This window comes from Aulonocara sp. 'chitande type north' Nkhata Bay, linkage group LG11, assembly GCF_057382095.1.
Source record: "Aulonocara sp. 'chitande type north' Nkhata Bay isolate Kocher_YH1m ecotype deep benthic linkage group LG11, A_spYH_male_GT1.1, whole genome shotgun sequence".
Taxonomy (NCBI): domain Eukaryota; kingdom Metazoa; phylum Chordata; class Actinopteri; order Cichliformes; family Cichlidae; genus Aulonocara; species Aulonocara sp. 'chitande type north' Nkhata Bay.
Genome location: NC_141354.1, coordinates 40294619 through 40314156, shown reverse-complemented (window position 1 = coordinate 40314156; position 19538 = coordinate 40294619). Strand labels below are relative to the sequence as shown.

Below are 19538 nucleotides of genomic sequence, written 5' to 3'. Positions count from 1 at the left end.
GGATGCTCTCTATGGTGGCTCTGTAAAATGTCACCAGCAGCCTCTCCTCCAGGTTGTTCCTCCTGAGCACTCTCAGAAAGTGGAGACGCTGCTGGGCCTTTTTAACCACCGCCGTGGTATTTGCAGTCCAGGAGAGGTCATCAGATATCTGCACGCCCAGAAACCTCATGGAGTGTACCCTCTCCACACAGCTCCCGTGAATGTAAAGTGGGGCCGGGTCTGCTCTGCCCTTCCTGAAGTCCAAGATAAGTTCTTTAGTTTTCGTGGTGTTCAGTTGGAGGTTGTTAACTGAACACCACTCAGTCAGTCTGTTGACCTCATCTCTGTAGTCCGACTCATCCCCCCTTGAGATGAGTCCAACCACTGTGGTGTCATCCGCGAACTTTATGATGGTGTTTGAGAGATGGGTAGGGGGAGCAGTCGGATGTGTAGAGCGTAAACAGGAGGGGACTCAAAACACATCCTTGTGGAGACCTGGTGCTGAGTGTGATGGTGCTGGACCGGTGGGGGTCGAGTCTGACAGACTGTGGTCTATTTGTCAGGAAGTCCTTGATCCAGAGGCAGATGGGGGTGGAGAGTCCCAGGTGAGACAGTTTCTGGACCAGGATCTCCGGGATGATATGATTGAATGCTGAGCTGAAGTCCAGAAAGAGCATTCTCACATAGCTTCCTCGGTGCTCCAGGTGACTCAGTGCAGTGTGGAGCGCTATGGTGATAGCGTCCTCGGTGGAACGATTTGTCCTGTAGGCAAATTGGTGGGGGTCCAGAGTGGGAGGCAGACCGGCCCTGATGTGCTGACAGACCAGTCTCTCAAAGCACTTCATCACTACAGGCGTAAGTGCAACAGGCCTGTAGTCATTTGGGCTGGCCACAGCTGTCTTCTTGGCGATGGGGATGATGGTGGAGGTGGAGGCACTCAGTGCAGGCTACAGTAGCCTACAGCTCTGTGGAGAGGAGGCACCATAGACATCCTATGGAAGGCACCGTTAGGTTGTTTAGCCTGTGATATGATACATTGCTGACCTAACCCAAAAACAGTAGTCTAGTCTAAGTATCACATTACAATTAAAAGAAACATAAAGAATATCAGGATTATGACTGAACAGAAGTTTTACTTAGGCTATCGATAAATAATTTCTTATAGGTTACTGTACAATAGGCTGCAAATAGCCTGAATAATTAAAAAATGTCATTATAATTGCATATTTTTGTATAGCATAAAAATAGAGAAGTAACCTCTCAAGTTCACAATGGCATTTTCTGTGAATACATTTTTATTAGCCGTATACCTGAATTTGCATAATTTCATGAATCATGTTTAAAGTAGGTCCGTTACAGGCCTACGGTATAAACTTGTAAAGTGACTTACATATAATTCGTGTATTTTAAAAACAACTGACTAAAACTATAGTTTTTACAATATTTGCATGTCAAATTAACATAATTGTTTTGTTAGAATATTAAAGTATTTCACTGTTTTTGTTCCCAATATTTGTAGTTTTAACAAATAAATTTGATTATAATCACACATTGATGTTGTAAATGTAACAAAAACATTCTGTTTAATAGTTTACAAAAATTCACTGTGATTGAGACAGACCTCTCTGCATTGAATCATATCTGTTATTAACCTCTGTCTCTCTTCCACAGCATGTCTTTATCCTGTCTTCCTTCTCTCACCCCAACCAATCACAGCAGATGGCCCCGCCCCTCCCTGAGCCTGGTTCTGCCGGAGGTTTCTTCCTGTTAAAAGGGAGTTTTTCCTTCCCACTGTTGCCAAAGTGCTGCTCATAGGGGGTCATATGATTGTTGGGTTTTTCTCTGTATCTATGAAGCGCCTTGAGGCGACTTATGTTGTGATTTGGCGCTATATGAATAAAATTGAATTGAATTGAAACAGGAAAAATATGTTTTGGGGTTTACTATACATTTCTGTAGGGATTTTACATGGTTTATATGTCACTGCCATTTTTTACAGTGCAGAATCTGTAAACACATCAGCCACGTCCATGTCAGGGCAGCGACTGCTGGAAACTCATTTTATAGATGAGCTTTAATCTGTTTCCTGTTGTTTTTGGCTTTTGTTCCTCTAATGTGTGTGTGTGTGTGTGTGTGTGTGTGTGTGTGTGTGTGTGCAGCAGTGAATGCACCGCTGTGTGGACAGGTACTCTGGTCTTGATGTGGAGTTTTATCAGACTGTGAAACACTTTGTGTTTTAAAACAGAAAATATTTGATCTGAATTTATTTTGAAAATCACCGTCACACAGCCGTCTCGTCGCTTTCACAGATTTTTCTGTGAACAGATGAGCAGCAGAAGTTTTCAGCATTTTACATTCAGATGTTTCACAAACTGTTGGATTGTCTGTCTGGGATTTCATAGCCAGTCATGTGACTGCTGTCCCGCCAATCAGCTTCACTGTATGTGAGACTCTTATTGTTTAGCATTAAACTTCATGTTGTCTCAGCCTTTATGATGTGTGTTACTGCATCAAATTCAAAATAAGAGCATAAAAATGAAGCAACTGAAAGTTCTGACAGGACAATAAAATATCAATAGACTTTATTGAATAGAGTTTACAATGAAGATGGATGCAGAGCCATGACTGTAGTTTACAGAATCAAACAGCAGCAGAGACATTTCTGAGACAGAAAAATGTATATTTAATATGATAATAGAGAGCATAAATGCGCGATTCACTGACATATACGGCATATCTACTGTTATATTGCTGGGTGCTCATTTGAACTATAAAGTATGAAGTCAAAAAGCTCAGACATCAGGCTGCTCTGAACACTCAGTTTCACCTTTTTCTCCTCTTGAACTTTCATATGTAGAGACAGGATATCATGAACATTTATATCTGAGACACAGAAGGTCCGCCCACCCGCTCACCTGCAAACTTTAGCTTCACCAATCAGAAGAAACAAAGAGGCATAAAACAGCTCATCAGACACTCTGATCTGAGCTTAGGATAAAGAAGGATGATTTCCAACTGTCAGTCATGCAAAGCTACGCTGTTACAGTCCAGCAGTCAGAGTACAGAGATGGAAATAAGTTGAATTACACAGCAGATCATCTGAGGAACATCAGCCAATAACGTTCAGACTAAACCGACCCACAGTCTTCCTTCTCACTGTAAGCGGCTGTCTCCTCCTCTCTGTGGAAAACCTTCCCATCAGGCTGCGTCCTCCACCTCAGCTTCACCTCCTCAGTGACTCCTTGCTCCACCAGCTTCTCCCTCACCTGAAACACAGTTTTCACACATTAACAGAAGCTCCTCATTAATCAGCCGTTGTTTCTGTAGTGAGCAGAAAACGTTGTTGGTGCTGTTTCTGGGGGAAATGAACTAAATGAACTGGCTGGGGATGAAACTGAAGTCTGGAATTAGGCCTCATTGCCTGTCATTGGTTCACGTCGTCTCCTCACAGTAATCTGAAATTAAGTGACTTCTTCAAGTTACCAGTTAAAAAGGTTAAATAATACAAATGGATGGGATTGCATTAAACGAGCCCCGTATCTCTGCAGCTGTGTGCTGTCACGTGTCCCTGAACCTGCACAGACTCACTGCTCTCTATCATTTCACAGTAGTTATAGCGGTCTGTTCCTTGTATCGGGGCCCGTGTGACCTCTGACCTGCTGCAGGATGGATTCTTGCAGTGTGGGGTCGTTCAGGTCTGCAGATCCCGCCCTCAGCTGAACCTTCACTGACCTCGAGGCTGAAGGTTTGACATCTGCAGAGAAAGAAAAGGGCCATTCAATTCAATTCAATTTTATTTATACATCACTAAATCACAACAACAGTCGCCTCAAGGCGCTTTATACTGTGCGGTAGACCCTATAGTAATACATATAGAGAAAAAACCAAGCAATCAAATGACCCCCTATGAATAAGCACTTTGGCGACAGTCAGAAGGAAAAACTTTTTCCCTTTTAACAGGAAGAAACCTCCAGCAGAACTCAGAGCTCAGGGAGGGGCGCAAATGGAAGAACGCAGTCTTACATATTTGTTTAATATGTGCATTGAAGGACATGTCCTGGTCAAAAATGACTCCAAGGTTCCTCACAGTGTTACTGGAGGCCAAGGTAATGCCATCCAGAGTAAGAATCTGCTTAGATACCATATTTCTAAGCTTTTCAGGGCCGAGTACAATAACCTCAGTTTGATCTGAATTAAGAAGCAGAAAGTTAGCGGCCATCCAGGTCTTTATGTCTTTAAGACATTCCTGCAGTGTAACTCATTGGTGTGTGTTATCTGGCTTCATGCACAGATAGAGCTGGGTGTCATCTGCATAGCAGTGTAAATGTATGCTATGTCTTCTAATGATACTGCCTAAGGGAAGCATGTATAATGTAAAAGTGCTATATAAATAAAATTGATTTGATACTTTACTTAGGCAATCAAATTAAGATAGATTTTATGTTGTTGGTTTTAAAGAACTGGATGGATATTTTAATGTATTTTTTATTTCTATTTTTCAAGAGTTGGAGAAGTGCCCTTTTTTCATAACTTGGCCTACCCTTTTTAGTTTTGTTAATATTGGCAATAGTGAGAAGTACTATGGTTGGATTCAAATGTATTTAACATAGGGCATCTAATTAAGGTAAATGTCATGTTTTTAGTTGGTAGAATCTGATGAGCAATATTTTATTTTATTATTTTTTATTTTGTTTTTCAGTTTTCCTCCTGAGTGATTGCCACCTTAACGTGGTCAGGGGGTTTGTGTGCCTCAGTGACACTAAGATCTAGACCTGCAGAAGCTGAGCCTTCAGGGGGGACACCCAAGTTGGTCAGGTTTTAGGGTAGAGGTTTGACAAAGTGCAATCCAATTACATGACAAAAACAGTTATTCAGAGAACCCCACATTCGCCTCAGCTGCCACCATGTGCCCCCTTTACATTTCTGTCTGCCCCCTCATATATGCCTGTCTAGAACCAGCCCAGCACACCTCCCCCTCGGCCTGTGCTTCGAGATTTCTGGTAGTTAGAATGACTCGGGGGTGTTGATTCATTTAAACTAACATAATCATCCTGCTGCAACCAGGTTTCTGTAAGGCAGAGTAAATCGATTTGTTGATCAATTATTAAGTCATGTACTAACAGAGACTTGGAGGAGAGAGACCTAATATTTAATAATCCACATTTCACTGTTTTACTCTTTGGTTCAGATGTGGATACTGTATTGTTCTTTCTTTGTAATTGTTTATGTTTAAGTTGTTTGTTTCTGGTTTTTAGTTTGTTTTTTGTCTTTTTGGAAGCTGACACAGTCTCTATGGAGATGGGTTTTTGGGGGGGTAGCAGGAGGAGAGAAGCTGCAGAGAAGCGTGTAAGACTGCAACTCTGCTTCCTGGTCCCAACTCTGGATACTCATATTTTGGGGGGTTTAATAAATTTGTCCATATTTCTAGAAATGAGAGCTGCTCCATCCAAAGTGGGATGGATGCCGTCTCTCCTAACAAGACCAGGTTTCCTCCAGAAGGTTTGCCAATTATCTATGAAGCCCACATCGTTTCTGGGACACCACTCAGACAGCCAGCAATTTAAGGAGAACATGCGGCTAAACATGTCACTCCTGGTCTGATTGGGGAGGGGACCAGAGAAAACTACAGAGTCCGACATTGTTTTGGCAAAGTTGCACACCGATTCAATATTGATTTTAGTGACCTCTGATTGGCGTAACCGGGTGTCATTACTGCCGACGTGAATTATGATCTTACTGAATTTACGTTTACCCTTAGCCAGCAGTTTTAAATTTCCTTCAATGTCGCCTGCTCTGGCCCCTGCCGGTGTCTCTAGCTTCACATGTCTGAGAACAGAATCACCAATTACCAGAGTTTGACCCCCGGCGGGTGTGTCGCCGAGTGGGGAAAAACGGTTAGACACATGAACGGGTTGGTGGTGTACCTGGGGCTTCTGTTTAGGACTATGCTTCCTCCTCACCGTGACCCAGCCGCCCTCTTTCCCCAGCTGCTTGGGGTCTGCCGGGGAACAGCTAGCGGGGCCTACGCTATCTTCGGCTGCACCAGCTACAGGGGCCTGGCTAGCTACGGGTGAATGAAGGGTGCGAAGCCGAGTCTCCAATTCAGTAATCCTGGCCTCCAGAGCTGCAAATATGCTACATTTGTTACAGATATCATTACTGCTAAAGGAGTAACTAAACATCTGACACAATGAGCAAGAAAGTGCAGGAGGGACAGGTGAAGTAGCCATGGTGCACGTGAAGATTATACTATGAAAACAGAAGTTATCTAAAGGTTTTTAATTAAATTGCTACGCAGATAAGCTACTCAACTACTACTTCCTGTTCCTGTGTTGAAACAGGAACAGGAAGTGATACTCTACCGCAGACAGAGCAAACACTAAATGACAGCGCCACCCAAAGCATCGGCAGTGCTGTGCCAAGAGTGTCCGGATGAGCCCAGGAGGACCAGACTGTGCAGAAACACAGAGGACAGACTCACCTCTGGAGCAGAGGAAGGGGCGTTGGTCACTACAGTTATGACTGTTGAAGGAGCCTGTTGATCCGACTAATGTGGCACAGTTTACGCTGTCATCAGGCTGCCCGGGCCCCCACGGCAGGTTGGAGGCTGTGCTCGAGTTTGACCACGTCCAGTATTTTCTGTACAGTCCAATCCAGGCTTGATGATAAAATAGTATCATAAAAGCGACCTGGCTGTTGTCCTGCATGTTGGTGATGGTGCTCAGGTCTGTGTACGTCTGTCTGCAGTGAGACTGAGCATCAGACCAGGTCATTGAGTTCTTCACCAGGATGTGTTTGTTAGTCGCAGCTGAAACAAAAGATCAGACGGATTCAAACCTGCAGCTAAAATGTTCAGTTTGTCAAACCCTGGTACCAAAGTCTGAAACACTCACCGTCATAGCAGACAAAGTAATAAGTAGCTGAGCACGGTCTTGTGGACCATGATCCATCACTAGATATTATCACACACTCATCAGTCCCTGGGTGCCACCATGACCACATGTTAAACCAGGATGACTGAACTGGACCAGTTTGAGACCAGGTCCAGCCGCTCTTGGAGAGTCCAATCCACGCCTCGGTGCTCCCCGCCCTTTTCTGGGCTTCCTGGATGAGAGCTGAGCTGTTAACGATGGCGAGGTCAATGTACTCATCTCTGCAGTATTGCTGAGCATCGTTCCAGGACTTCTGCAGGTCAACCAGGTGGAGCTGTCTGACTAACTGATCAGACTGAAGATGGCAGACCATCACGTAACCTGAGAGGACACGAGTCAGTCAGCGCGGTCACAGACTCACCTCAGCTCGACTATTTTAGTCATCAGGAGAATAAATTCTTTACATGCTACCACAACGCAAACTTTTTGTTGACATCTTTAAAGACGTGAATATATGTTAATATATGTGTCCTTCAAAGGATGTGTAACTCGTGTACTGGTTAAAAGCTGTTTTACGGTGCCTGTGGACACCTACACACTGGTTTCCTGCTCCAGGGCGAAACTCTCACATCAGCTTAAAAAGCTGCTTTAACAGTGCTAAGTTTGTTTTTCACTCTGGCCTTATTGCACATGTATTTGGACGATTTTTCCTCTTCAGTGTGCACAATGAAGGAAAACGACGTGTTAGTGGTCGAGGCTCAAAGCTGAACAACACGTGCACTAGGGCTGGGCCATATTATAGCGTTCACGGTAATACCGGTACAATGTTAGGCAACAATAAGAAAATGAAATATCATGATAAATATTTTTGGCCATATCGCCCTGCTCTAACGTGCACACGGACGTGGTAAAAGCAGTCAGGATCTTTTTCAGCGAGCTGACGGGTTTGCAGCGTTTCAGGCTTTCAGTCAGATTTCTACACAGAAAATAAAATCAAGACGTGTTTTTCTCAGCAGTGCACACAAACAGCCACGTTCATGCACTGACTCTTCCCTCCTTTCTTTCTTTACTCTTTTACTTCACTTTATACAAACTCTTACAAACTACCGACCATTAAACTGTCAATCAAACTTCTAACTGGACCCAAAGAAACCTTTAGAAGTTTAGTTGACATGACAAAGGTCTTTGGAGATTGTACGAGTGTTTCTGTGACTGCTTGAAGCTCGTTTACAGACACCTTTAAAATAATCCCTATGGAGCAGTTCACTTTGTGCTTTCTTTGATTTTCTGACATCAAAAGTTTTATTCAAACTGTAAATGAGGCGACTGAGATGAGTTCACAGACCTGAGAGCAGCAGCAGGATCAGTCCACACCTCTTCATGACTGAGAGCTGAAAAACTGTGAAGACGTCCTCATGAATCTCATCTGCAGCTGCTCGTTCATTATTAATCATAACACTTAAAGCAGCATCAACAAAGAGGCAGCTGTCTCTGTCATTCACTCCATTTCTATCTAATCTAATCATTCAAACAAAACTATCAAACATATTCAACATTTGAAACGTTCAACTTTAAAAATGTTGTCTTCCTTCAATTATCATCATTTTGTTTATTAGAATACCAGACAATGAATGTGTGAGATTATCAAATAAACCAAACATATGCAGAACATACCCGACACGATGAGACGTCTGTGCAGCTGTGACACAGTCAGAACTCTTCATCTGATATAAATGTCATCCTCGCTCCTCCTCCCACGTCCATCAGAGACTTTGTAAAAGTGGTTTTTTAGAAAGCAGCCCAGTGTTCATTACAGTGCATTTGATTAAAGATGCTCAGAGTCGTTTAACTGAAGATGACTTATTCAAAGTTATTACAGATGCAAACAGACTGACGTCTGCCCGACCACTTCAGTCTTATTTGAATAATGTTGTCATTATTAGAATTGGGAGAAAAGAGCGTTCAAGCTCAACTCCTCCAAACAAATCAGTGATGATGACGACACAACCCGACACATTTCACATGTCAGTTCCAATCATAGAGAACAAACAGTTTTTATTTTGTTCTTTGTTTGTTTGGCTTCAGCGTCTTTTTAATGATGTTACAGTTTTAGTGCATCTCCTCTAAAAGTGCAAAACGTGCTTTGAGAGTCTCACACAGCACCACTCCCAAAGATGGAGGCTCAGTCACAGACAAATAAAATGCACTGATTTTAAAGTCACCACTAAATTTCACTGAAAGAAGAAGCCAGACCTGCCCTGGATCATGAAAAAGGTGCAGTTTGAGCACTGTGGGTCCTTTTAGTCATCAGCTACAGGCTAAGCTGCTGGTTTGCTGACGCTGAACAAAGATCTGGTTTCCAGGAATTACTGAGTTCGATCCTTTATTTCTACTGGTCACGCTCAGTCAGGTTAAATGAGCGCAGCTAATGAGCTGCAGAGGTAGCAGAATCAAAATGCTTTATTAATACCAGAGGAAATAATGTGGTCACAGTTCCTCCAATACAATCAATAAATAAAATATAATATGCTACAAAGTTACAAAATATAATAAAGTAGCTCCGATATATAGCTTTATTGTAAATATCCCAGTTTGTTACACAAAATTTAATATAGATAGTTAAATTAAGGCGCCCCTCAACAGATTTGGCATGAAAAGAAGGGAAGTAACATGGGGAGTCCACCTTAACTTTATTCACTGTAGTGTCTCAGTGCTCGTGATGCAGGGGCAGTGTAAACGGAGGATGGATGGAGGGGGGTGGGTGCTCCACCTTGGATATGACGATGATGATTACACTCCTGCTCACTCAGTGGAATTTTTCTGCTGCTGGGCCCAAACTCATCCTTTCCTTTTACTGAGCTCACAGGTGAAACAGGCTCTTCCTCGCTCCACGCTTCTGTGTAAATGCATGTAGCCCCGCCCCTTCCAAGGTCACATGATGTTGCTCACTTCCTGAGTGAAAATACAAGATTTTTTACACTTGGCAAGTAATTTGGAGGCAGAATAAGGAAGCCGTATAAGTATTTAATCTTGTCTGTAGACTGTATACTACAAAGTTCAACACAGCCAGACTTTCTTTGAGTCAGCTGCCTCAACAAAGTCTTAAAGAGATAATAAAGACAGCGGTTATCAACTTTCTCTGTTGAGATGGGCTTTTTAACCCTGTGAGGTCATCATCACTGATGACCCTGAACCTAACTGTCCCAAACCCTGTGTTGTGGTTAGTGTCAGACGCAGAGTCAGTATAATAAAGATAGCCATGGACGACTTTCAGGACATGCTTACTAATCTACAGCCTAATAAATCAAATGAATATTTCCAGAAACTGATCACAGGTGACCCCTCACATCCTGCCCACCAATTCTTTGACCCGCTGCCCTCTGGTCAGCACCCCAGCTCAATCAGGTCCCACACACCTCCCCCCACACCCCACCCTGACCACCCACCCACAAATCAGAGCCATGGTCTGGGTAACCCTCATCACTCAGGACGCTCACACACAGACTCAGTTTGCACTACTTCAAAGCACTTTGCAACCTGTTCTTCCAAATTGTTTATTTCTGCACAGTTGTTGTCGAGCACCCACAATTTCGTTGTACATGTTCAGCGACAATAAAAAGCTATTTTGTTTAATTCTATTTAATGTGAGGAGCAGGGTTTTTCAATTCAGTTCAATTCAATTCAATTTTATTTATATAGCGCCAAATCACAACAAAAGTCGCCTCAATGTCTTTTTTAATGTAATCCTGGAGTTAACACAATCTTATAAATTACTTCTCATTTAGACTTCATCTCTTAGCTGAAACTGTGATGTTTTGTTTTTAACATCATTTATATTCACTCTGAATATTACTAACATGTTTTTATTGACTGTAAACCATCTGATCATCTCAATGTTAATAAACCTGTGACTGCTTTTAGTATAACATCCTACTGCGGTGTGCCGACTAAATTTTTATAAGAATAATTATTTGTGAGAAAATCAACGTTGGTGTGTATCGGCTCACTGAGTGGACAGGAAGGATGGGCCTACATCCTCAGTGGTGGAAGGGTTGGAGTTTGCTGAGCCCTCACACTTTTATAGGTGGACACGTCCTCTGTGGACACAGCGAGCCGAGGATGACTTATTGCAAAAAATTGGCTAAATGAACAAAAATGGTGAAAGATGCTTTTATTCATTTATATACATATTTATTTGTAGTCCACATGCATTGACCAATCACGTCTTTGGTTGCATGTAGTTACAGTCCTGTTCTTCTTTTTGTTCACATGTAAACAAAACTGTAAACACACTGATACCCACTGCTATGGCGGCCAAGTCACAAATAGGCTGTAAAAAAAGGATGGACGTTGGCGCATCTGAACGTGAAGCTTTGAATCTGCATTCTTTCTACAGGCCAGCAGGGGGCAGCTGGTCTGGTTGGAAGAAATCTGACTGTATAGAAGTGCAGTCTCTAATTTCAGGTCTTACTGAATGCAACAAACAAACAATCTGTACATTTCCACACAGTATATTAGAGTCTGTAAACAAGCCACAGTTACCAGGATGCACACTACATAGTCTTTATTCTTGTAGTGCAATGTGAAGGTTTGGCCAGCAGATGGCGCCATGCAACCAGTAACTAATTACTGATTACTTCCCCCCAAAAGTAATCCTGTTACTTTACTGATACTTATTTTCAAAAGTAATTAGTTTTTTAGTTACAACCTGAAGAGGTGATAAAGCGATAGATCTTTCAGCCCAATTCTACTTTTTCTGCATAATCCATCATACAAAATGTAATCAAATGGTTTTTAAAACTAGTTTTATTTATTTATTACTCATCTAACTTTATGCATCAAGCAAACATTAAATTATATACAACATTCTCTGACTGGAAGAAATTTGTTTAACATTTAAACCTATTTTCTGCACATAAAATAAAATATTTTTTTGTGTTTACACTCAGTCTTTCAAATAGACTCAGCGGTCCTGTTGATCTATTTTCACCTGTTTAGCAGGAGTGGGGCAGGCGGAGGTTTGCCCTGGTGCAGGTGAGTTGCAGCAGTCATGTCAGTTGAAGAATCCGCGAGTTTCTCTGAGTTTCCCATTACTGTAGCATTCCAGCCGGACTTTATTCAGACGATGCACTCAATGATCATTACGGATGGACCATGGTGGGGTATTCCAACCCATTTATTCACAAATTGCCATAGACACATCGTAAGAGCTGTAATCATAACATAAAACAAATAAACATTCACTTGATATAACCACGTTTCTGTTATGCTAATCAATTCACAGAAAAGGCACAGGAGGTGCTAGCATCAGCCTGCTAGATCGCTCATAAACTTATTAACAATCAAGTAATACATTTACAAATTGTCCGAAATGTAAACAACAAGTACAACACACAAACATACCTGTTCGCCTTCCAGCTAGATGCTAATTTTAAGATGGATGGAAAACGATAACCTTCTCATTTAATCCTTTCTGCGGCAAGCAGTTGCGGTACGATCTTCCTTCCCGGAAGTTGCCCGTTCCGAATTTCAAAATAAGAGTCTAATCTATATTATAAGGTATAATTCGTTCAGGGATTTAACTGTTTGAAAAATATCAAATAAACAAATAATCTGGGTCATTTACAATTACATCGTAGCTACTCGGTGCTTGCTCGGACGTTTGGGGGTTTTTTCGCTGTAAAAAGAAGTTTTCTTCCCACGCACAGCGGACACTAATGTTTTTGTCACTTTTTATGGAATCAAACTCAAAGTAAGGTCAGTGCTTCCACGCTTTAAATGCTGCACGCCCATACTCTCTCCCATAATCGATATGTGATCCACTGTTGATCTGCACACAGCTGTTGTCACGAACGTCGCACTCGCTTACGTCACTGTCGTGAGACATTCTCACAAAAAAAAAAGAAAAATTTATTCATTTCATTCTCATGAAAGCCCCTCCCACGGTAAAAGAGAAAATAACAAACAATACAATTATTCAAAACACATGATAATTATGAAAAGGAAAAATAAAGACTGTTATTTTATAAAAACAGTCTTAATCCGGGTCCAAACCCAGCCAAGAGTCAGAGCCAGACTCCAGATCTCAGAGTCTCAATCACAATTGTTGTACCGTGAGATTTTCAGGTCTGAGAAATAAGAAAGACATATTTGCTCACCTTTGAAGAACCTCCAGAGTGGAAGCCAGATAATGGATGTTAAAATTGTAGTAGCTCCCGAACACGATGTGCTGACGAGGTTCCGATCAAGACTCAGCATGTATCATCTTAAGGAATAGCAGGACTGACCTGAGAACAAATTATTTAACAGGTTATATTAATAAGCACTGCAGTACATGAGATTCTATAAACAGTGCAATTAAAAAGAGAGAGAGAGAGAGCTATGAAACAGACTTACCAAAGACAATAATCGTGGGTGTCAGAGACACTTGCTCCAGTTGCACCTCATCTGCCAGACATGCATCTTCTACATGGAAAAGCATGAACTCCTCCTTCTCTTCAAAGTAGCTGAGCAGAAGCAGGACCACCTCTTTCACATCATCTGAGCAGCCACTCTGCCGTCCCCGTATCCTCTGAAGCCTTGCATCAGTCTGAAGGAACGTCTTGCTTTTGCTGACACCAACTGTGGTCATGTAGTCCAGAAGACCTTTTCCCCTTCAAATCCAAGTAATCTGTATTATAGAGGCAGGAATTAGCAGCTGTCCTTGCAGTTTAAGGTAAAAGAGACACATATTTCTGAGATAAGACCGACTATCATTCTCTGGCATATCAGTGGCTGAATTAGCAGATGACATGGTTTTATGTGTGTTTTCTTAATAATCTGTACTGTCATTTGGGGGCTGAGGGTGAGATTGTACAGGTCATCAATACCATCTGGGGAACATGCTTTATGCTTCCTACACTTTCTTCTTTTTTGTAAACACATGCAACCATTCTATAATACTGGACTCATTTTTCTACAAAGGTTTGAACTTTGAGAGAGTTTAAACAAGAGAGAAAAGTGTGGAAATGTTCATGTCTGTCTGAGAAAAGTGTGTAGTGAGGGGTTTTACAGCCTTAAAACATCTATAATAATTGTAAAAAATAAAGCTGGCTACTTCGGATTTCAGCTATGGCAGGTTATTTTTAGAACGTAACTCCCGCCATAAATGAAGGACTGTACACAGCCTCTTAATGTGACCAATATCTTTTTACAAAAGACGCAGGTGACCATTTTTAGTATTTAAAAAGTTTGCCAGTGCTTTTCAGCTGAACTAGCATGCTAGCGCCAAGTTATCAAGTATTAGTCTAAATATCAACTGGTGCTAGTGACGTTTTGGTCTCGAAAAAAGTAGCCTAGATGTTAAACTTACCGTGCAAACTTTCAGATGAACCACAGATCGCATATTTGTGATTTGTCCTAAAAACGTCCTTGGTAAAAGCTCCACGTTTTCTGTTCTCTCTCCACTCCGCAGACTGTGCACGCTGCTGGTTCGTTAGCTGTAGCCGTGAACTAGCAGCTCTTCTCCCGCTCCTCCCGCCCTCACGTCATTATCCAATCAGAGACGAGCTACAGATGCGCATTCAAAATTAGGCGCACTCAGTGTTATGGCAAATGCAGATGGACCCAGGGAGCAGAACGCACGGAGGCAGAGTTGCGGTGAAGACAGTTTATTTACAGTGATGGGGAGGTTTTACAAGGACAAAGTATGTACAATAGCGTATGAATGGGGACGCGGAGCCAGGACGTGCAGGTGACGGAAACACACACAGGTAGTGCACTCGATCTAAAAAAATGATAACCGATAACCGAGAAAAGCTTAAAGTAGACTTTACAGAGAGCTTACTTGGTACTGTTTATTGCCAAAACCTCCAGACGAGGCGAAATCCTGGGGAGGAAACAAAACTTCTTACAGTCACCAGAAATAATCCAACGGCTCCAGCAGGCAGGGGCAGAATTACAGACTCTCCAAAAACGTCAATACTCGGACACTAGTCTTCTGTCAGGTAGCTCCTAAAGAACACTTCTGAAGAATGCAGCTGATGAGTAACAGGTGTGCCAGGTTCAGTGACTCACTGCCCCGCCTACCTATACAAAAAGGGAGGCACCAAAAACACATACAGACAAAAACACCACATAACCAGAACCCAGCTCCTAGCACTCAGTGCAGGCTACAGTAGCCTACAGCTCTGTGGAGAGGAGGCACCATAGACATCCTATGGAAGGCACTGTTAGTGTCATGGTCTGGGTGGGTACCTGCAGGTCTCCAACAGCAGCCCCAACTCCTTTAGGCGGAGTTCGGTTGCTCCTCCCTGGCTGAGGAAGAACTATATATATATATATATGGATAGCGTAGTAAGCAGCTGGATAGCGTAGTGGTTAGACTACACGCCTTTGGAACAGAGGATCGCAAGTTCGATTCCTGCCTGGGGCGTCTGTATCCAGTAAGGGTCCTAAGGCTAGACCCCCTATGCTAAGCAAGCCTACTGCAGACATGAGCGAGACAGATAAATATGAAGGCATGCCGGCTCGGACGTCGCCCGGATCAACAAGGTCCGCGTCAGGTGTTGAGGAACCAGGGCACCCTGACGAAAAGTGGGCTACTGGAACAAGAAGGCATCGGTGGGCAAGAGACGAAAACAGGGCATTGTTGGAATGCTACTACGCAAGTAACCCTGGCGGAAGGGGCTACATGAATAGGATGAGGGACCTATGGATTCTTCGATACCCAACATCCACAATGACGGCGAAACAACTAGTAGCTCAGTGTTCCAACATTTGAAAGAAGGGACTGCTCTCACAGCTAGAGATTCACGAGGTACAACACAAATGCTACGGCAAGGAGGAGTCAGGACGCCAGGTCAGGGGGGAGATATCATCACCCGAGATTGGGTACATAGCCCCAAGTGCGATAGGAGAAGGATCGTTGAGTGCGAGAGGAACTGACCTGAAAAATAGGATCATGGCCAAGCTTGAAACCTGGATCCCCCGTAGCCGGTTACCAAGATTACGTGAAGTACCCTCAGAAGGTCTGCTAGATGATGTTAATGCAGCACTACGGGCAATACCTACAACCATGATTACCGACACTAACAAGCTCATCTACAATACGGCAACAGTGATCAGTGAGATGCTTGGCTACAAGTTGAACAGCGACAAGGGGCAGTACCCTCCATGGAGAAGGAGGCTAGAGGGCAAGATCAAAGTAGCACGGAGGGAGGTTAGCCAACTAACGGAGTTGCAGAAAGGTGCGACAAATAAGGTGCCTAAGAAATACAGCAAGCTGTCCATACCTGAGGCCTTGGAAACTGCCAAGCAAAGACTCACAGCCTTGGCCAGCCGCTTGAGGAGGTACACCAGAGAGATAGAAGGCAGGAGAATAAACCAGCTGTTCTCCACAGAACCAGCAAAGGTGTACTCTCAGTGGCAAGGGAACAATAAGAGAACAGCACCACCAAGGCTGGAGATGGAGCAATACTGGAAGAGCATATGGGAGAAGGATGCAACCCATAACGGCAATGCTCAGTGGCTAGAGGATCTGAGGGCAGACCACAGCGACCTCCCTGAACAGGGTCCAGTAACCATCACAGTGGCAGATATCCAAGAAAGGGTCTCCAGTATGAAGAGTTGGACAGCACCAGGGCCCGACATGGTTCACGCCTACTGGCTGAAGAAGCTGACTGCACTCCACGAGCGTCTGGCAGCACAAATGAACCAGCTGCTAGTTAACGAGAGACACCCGGAATGGCTAACTGAAGGCCGGACGGTCCTGATCCCCAAGGACCCCAAGAAGGGACCGGTCCCCTCCAACTACCGACCAATAACCTGCCTCAGTACTACATGGAAGCTCCTGTCAGGCATCATATCGGCTAAGATGAACAGGCACATGGGTCAATACATGAGCGGGACACAGAAAGGAATTGGCAAGAATACCAGAGGCGCAAAACACCAGCTACTGGTAGACAGAACAATCAGCCGAGACTGCAAGACCAGACTGACCAACCTGTGCACTGCCTGGATTGATCACAAGAAGACCTATGACTCAATGCCCCACAGCTGGATACTGGAATGCCTAGAATTGTACAAGATCAATGGGACCCTAAGAGCCTTCATCAGGAACTCAATGGGGATGTGGCGTACAACACTAGAGGCCAACTCCAAGCCCATAGCACAAGTCACCATCAAGTGCGGGATCTACCAAGGAGATGCTCTGTCCCCACTGCTGTTCTGCATAGGCCTGAACCCCCTCAGTGAGATCATTAACAAGACTGGCTACGGATACCGACTACGGAACGGAGCAGTTGTCAGCCACCTCCTGTACATGGATGACATCAAGCTGTATGCCAAGAGTGAACGAGACATCGATTCACTGATCCACACTACCAGGCTATACAGCAATGACATTGGATGTCGTTCGGACTGGAGAAGTGTAGTCGGATGGTAACAAAGAGAGGGAAGGTAGTCAGAACTGAGGGGATTGAACTACCAGAAGGCAACATTGCAGACATAGAGGACAGTTACAAGTACTTGGGGATCCCACAGGCGAATGGGAACCATGAAGAGGCCGCTAGAAAAGCTGCAACCACCAAGTACCTGCAGAGGGTCAGGCAAGTCCTGAGGAGTCAGCTGAATGGTAAGAACAAGATCCGGGCCATCAACACGTACGCCCTGCCCGTGATCAGGTACCCTGCTGGGGTAATAGGCTGGCCAAAGGAGGAGATAGAAGCCACTGACATAAAGACAAGAAAGCTCCTTACCATGCATGGAGGGTTTCACCCCAAATCCAGCACCCTGAGGCTGTACGCTAAGCGGAAGGAAGGGGGCCGGGGACTGGTGAGTGTCAGCACCACAGTCCAGGATGAGACAACGAACATCCAAGAATACATTGGGAAGATGGCCCCAACTGACCGAGTGCTCAGTGAATACCTCAGGCAGCAGAAACCCAAGAAAGAGGAGGGAGACGAGGAACCATCATGGAAGGACAGGCCCCTGCACGGTATGTACCACCGGCAGATAGAGGAGGTGGCTGATATCCAGAAATCCTACCAGTGGCTGGACAAAGCTGGACTGAAAGACAGCACAGAAGCACTAATCATGGCAGCACAAGAACAAGCTCTGAGCACAAGATCCATAGAGGCTGGGGTCTATCACACCAGGCAAGACCCCAGGTGCAGGCTGTGTAAAGATGCCCCAGAGACAATCCAGCACATAACAGCAGGGTGCAAGATGCTAGCAGGCAAGGCATACATGGAACGCCATAACCAAGTGGCCGGCATAGTGTACAGGAACATCTGTGCCGAGTATAACCTAGAAGTCCCGAGGTCAAAATGGGAGATGCCCCCAAGGGTGGTGGAGAATGACCGAGCTAAGATCCTGTGGGACTTCCAGATACAGACGGACAAAATGGTGGTGGCTAACCAACCGGACATAGTGGTGGTAGACAAACAGAAGAAGACGGCCGTAGTGATCGATGTAGCGGTTCCGAATGACAGCAATATCAGGAAGAAGGAACACGAGAAGCTGGAGAAATACCAAGGGCTCAGAGAAGAGCTCGAGAGGATGTGGAGGGTGAAGGTAACGGTGGTCCCCGTGGTAATCGGAGCACTAGGTGCGGTGACTCCCAAGCTAGGCGAGTGGCTCCAGCAGATCCCGGGAATAACATCGGAGATCTCTGTCCAGAAGAGCGCAGTCCTGGGAACAGCTAAGATACTGCGCAGGACCCTCAAGCTCCCAGGCCTCTGGTAGAGGACCCGAGCTTGAAGGATAAACCGCCCGCAGGGGCGTGCTGGGTGTTTTTTATATATATATATATATGTATATATATGTATATATATATATATATATATATATGTGTATATATATATATATATATATATATATATATATGTATGTATGTATGTATGTACACTGGGTGAATGTGCAGTAGTAGCAGCAAGCAGGTGAATTCTGTACATTAATATGAATAGACATCTGACTATTTTACAGGATAGACAATATAAACATATTTAAAATTAAAGGAATTGAAATGTACATTGTCTGGGATTTCATAGCCAGTCATGTGACATTTTAAAAAACTGTATCACCAACGGAGCCTGAACAAGATTTGCTTGTTAGATGAAGTCAGCTATCTCATCGTAGCAAGAGAGAAGCACCACCTACCGTTCTTTATGCAACTTCAACTGTCGGAGAAAGTTGGAAGCTGCTCCATCTCTGTCTGTGATTCTCTTCTTGCATGTTTTGCATATTGCATTTCGGTTTTTTGTTGACTACTTCATAGTTTATGTACCTGGAAAAAAAAATGTCCTTGCAGCATTTTTGAGCGTTTTTTTTTTTTTTTTTAAATCTGGTTAATTTGATTGGCTGTGCTACAGCTCACGCACACATACGTACGGAGTGTGGTTTGAATAAATGAATGAATTGAATTAATGGTGCACACTTTCTATATAATATGCATGTTAAATTTTATATTTGGGGTGAAATATCAAGTCTTTTCAAGTAAACCGGTTCAAGTCCAATTCAAGTCCCAGGTCATTGGTGTAAAAGTCCAAGTCAAGTCACAGTCTTAGAACATTTTTTCAAGTCAAGTCTAAAGTCATAAAATTAATGACTCAAGTCTGACTCGAGTCCAAGTCGAGTCCACACCTCTGATTATGACTGAACAGAAGTTTTACTTAAGATATCGATAATAATAATTTCTTATAGGTTACT

At 43.6% G+C, this 19538-nt stretch overlaps 1 protein-coding gene across 2 annotated transcripts; it reads right to left on the bottom strand.

Moving 5' to 3' along the window:
• Positions 1-2515: 2515 nt before the first annotated feature.
• On the bottom strand, positions 2516-8598 carry LOC147319909 (macrophage mannose receptor 1-like). Of its 2 annotated transcripts, XM_086312765.1 has the most exons (6): positions 8526-8598; positions 8197-8250; positions 6873-7232; positions 6461-6787; positions 3636-3733; positions 2516-3245 (listed from the first exon to the last, which is right to left on the bottom strand). In XM_086312765.1, the coding sequence occupies exons 2-6, from the start codon at positions 8231-8233 to the stop codon at positions 3108-3110; spliced, it is 960 nt and encodes a 319-aa protein (XP_086168891.1). In that variant the 5' UTR covers positions 8234-8250; positions 8526-8598; the 3' UTR covers positions 2516-3107. The 2 variants fall into 2 exon arrangements, with proteins under 2 accessions (XP_086168891.1, XP_086168890.1); XM_086312764.1 differs by lacking the exon at positions 8526-8598 and having other exon boundaries at positions 2517-3245; positions 8197-8497.
• Between the last annotated feature and the right edge of the window lie 10940 nt (positions 8599-19538).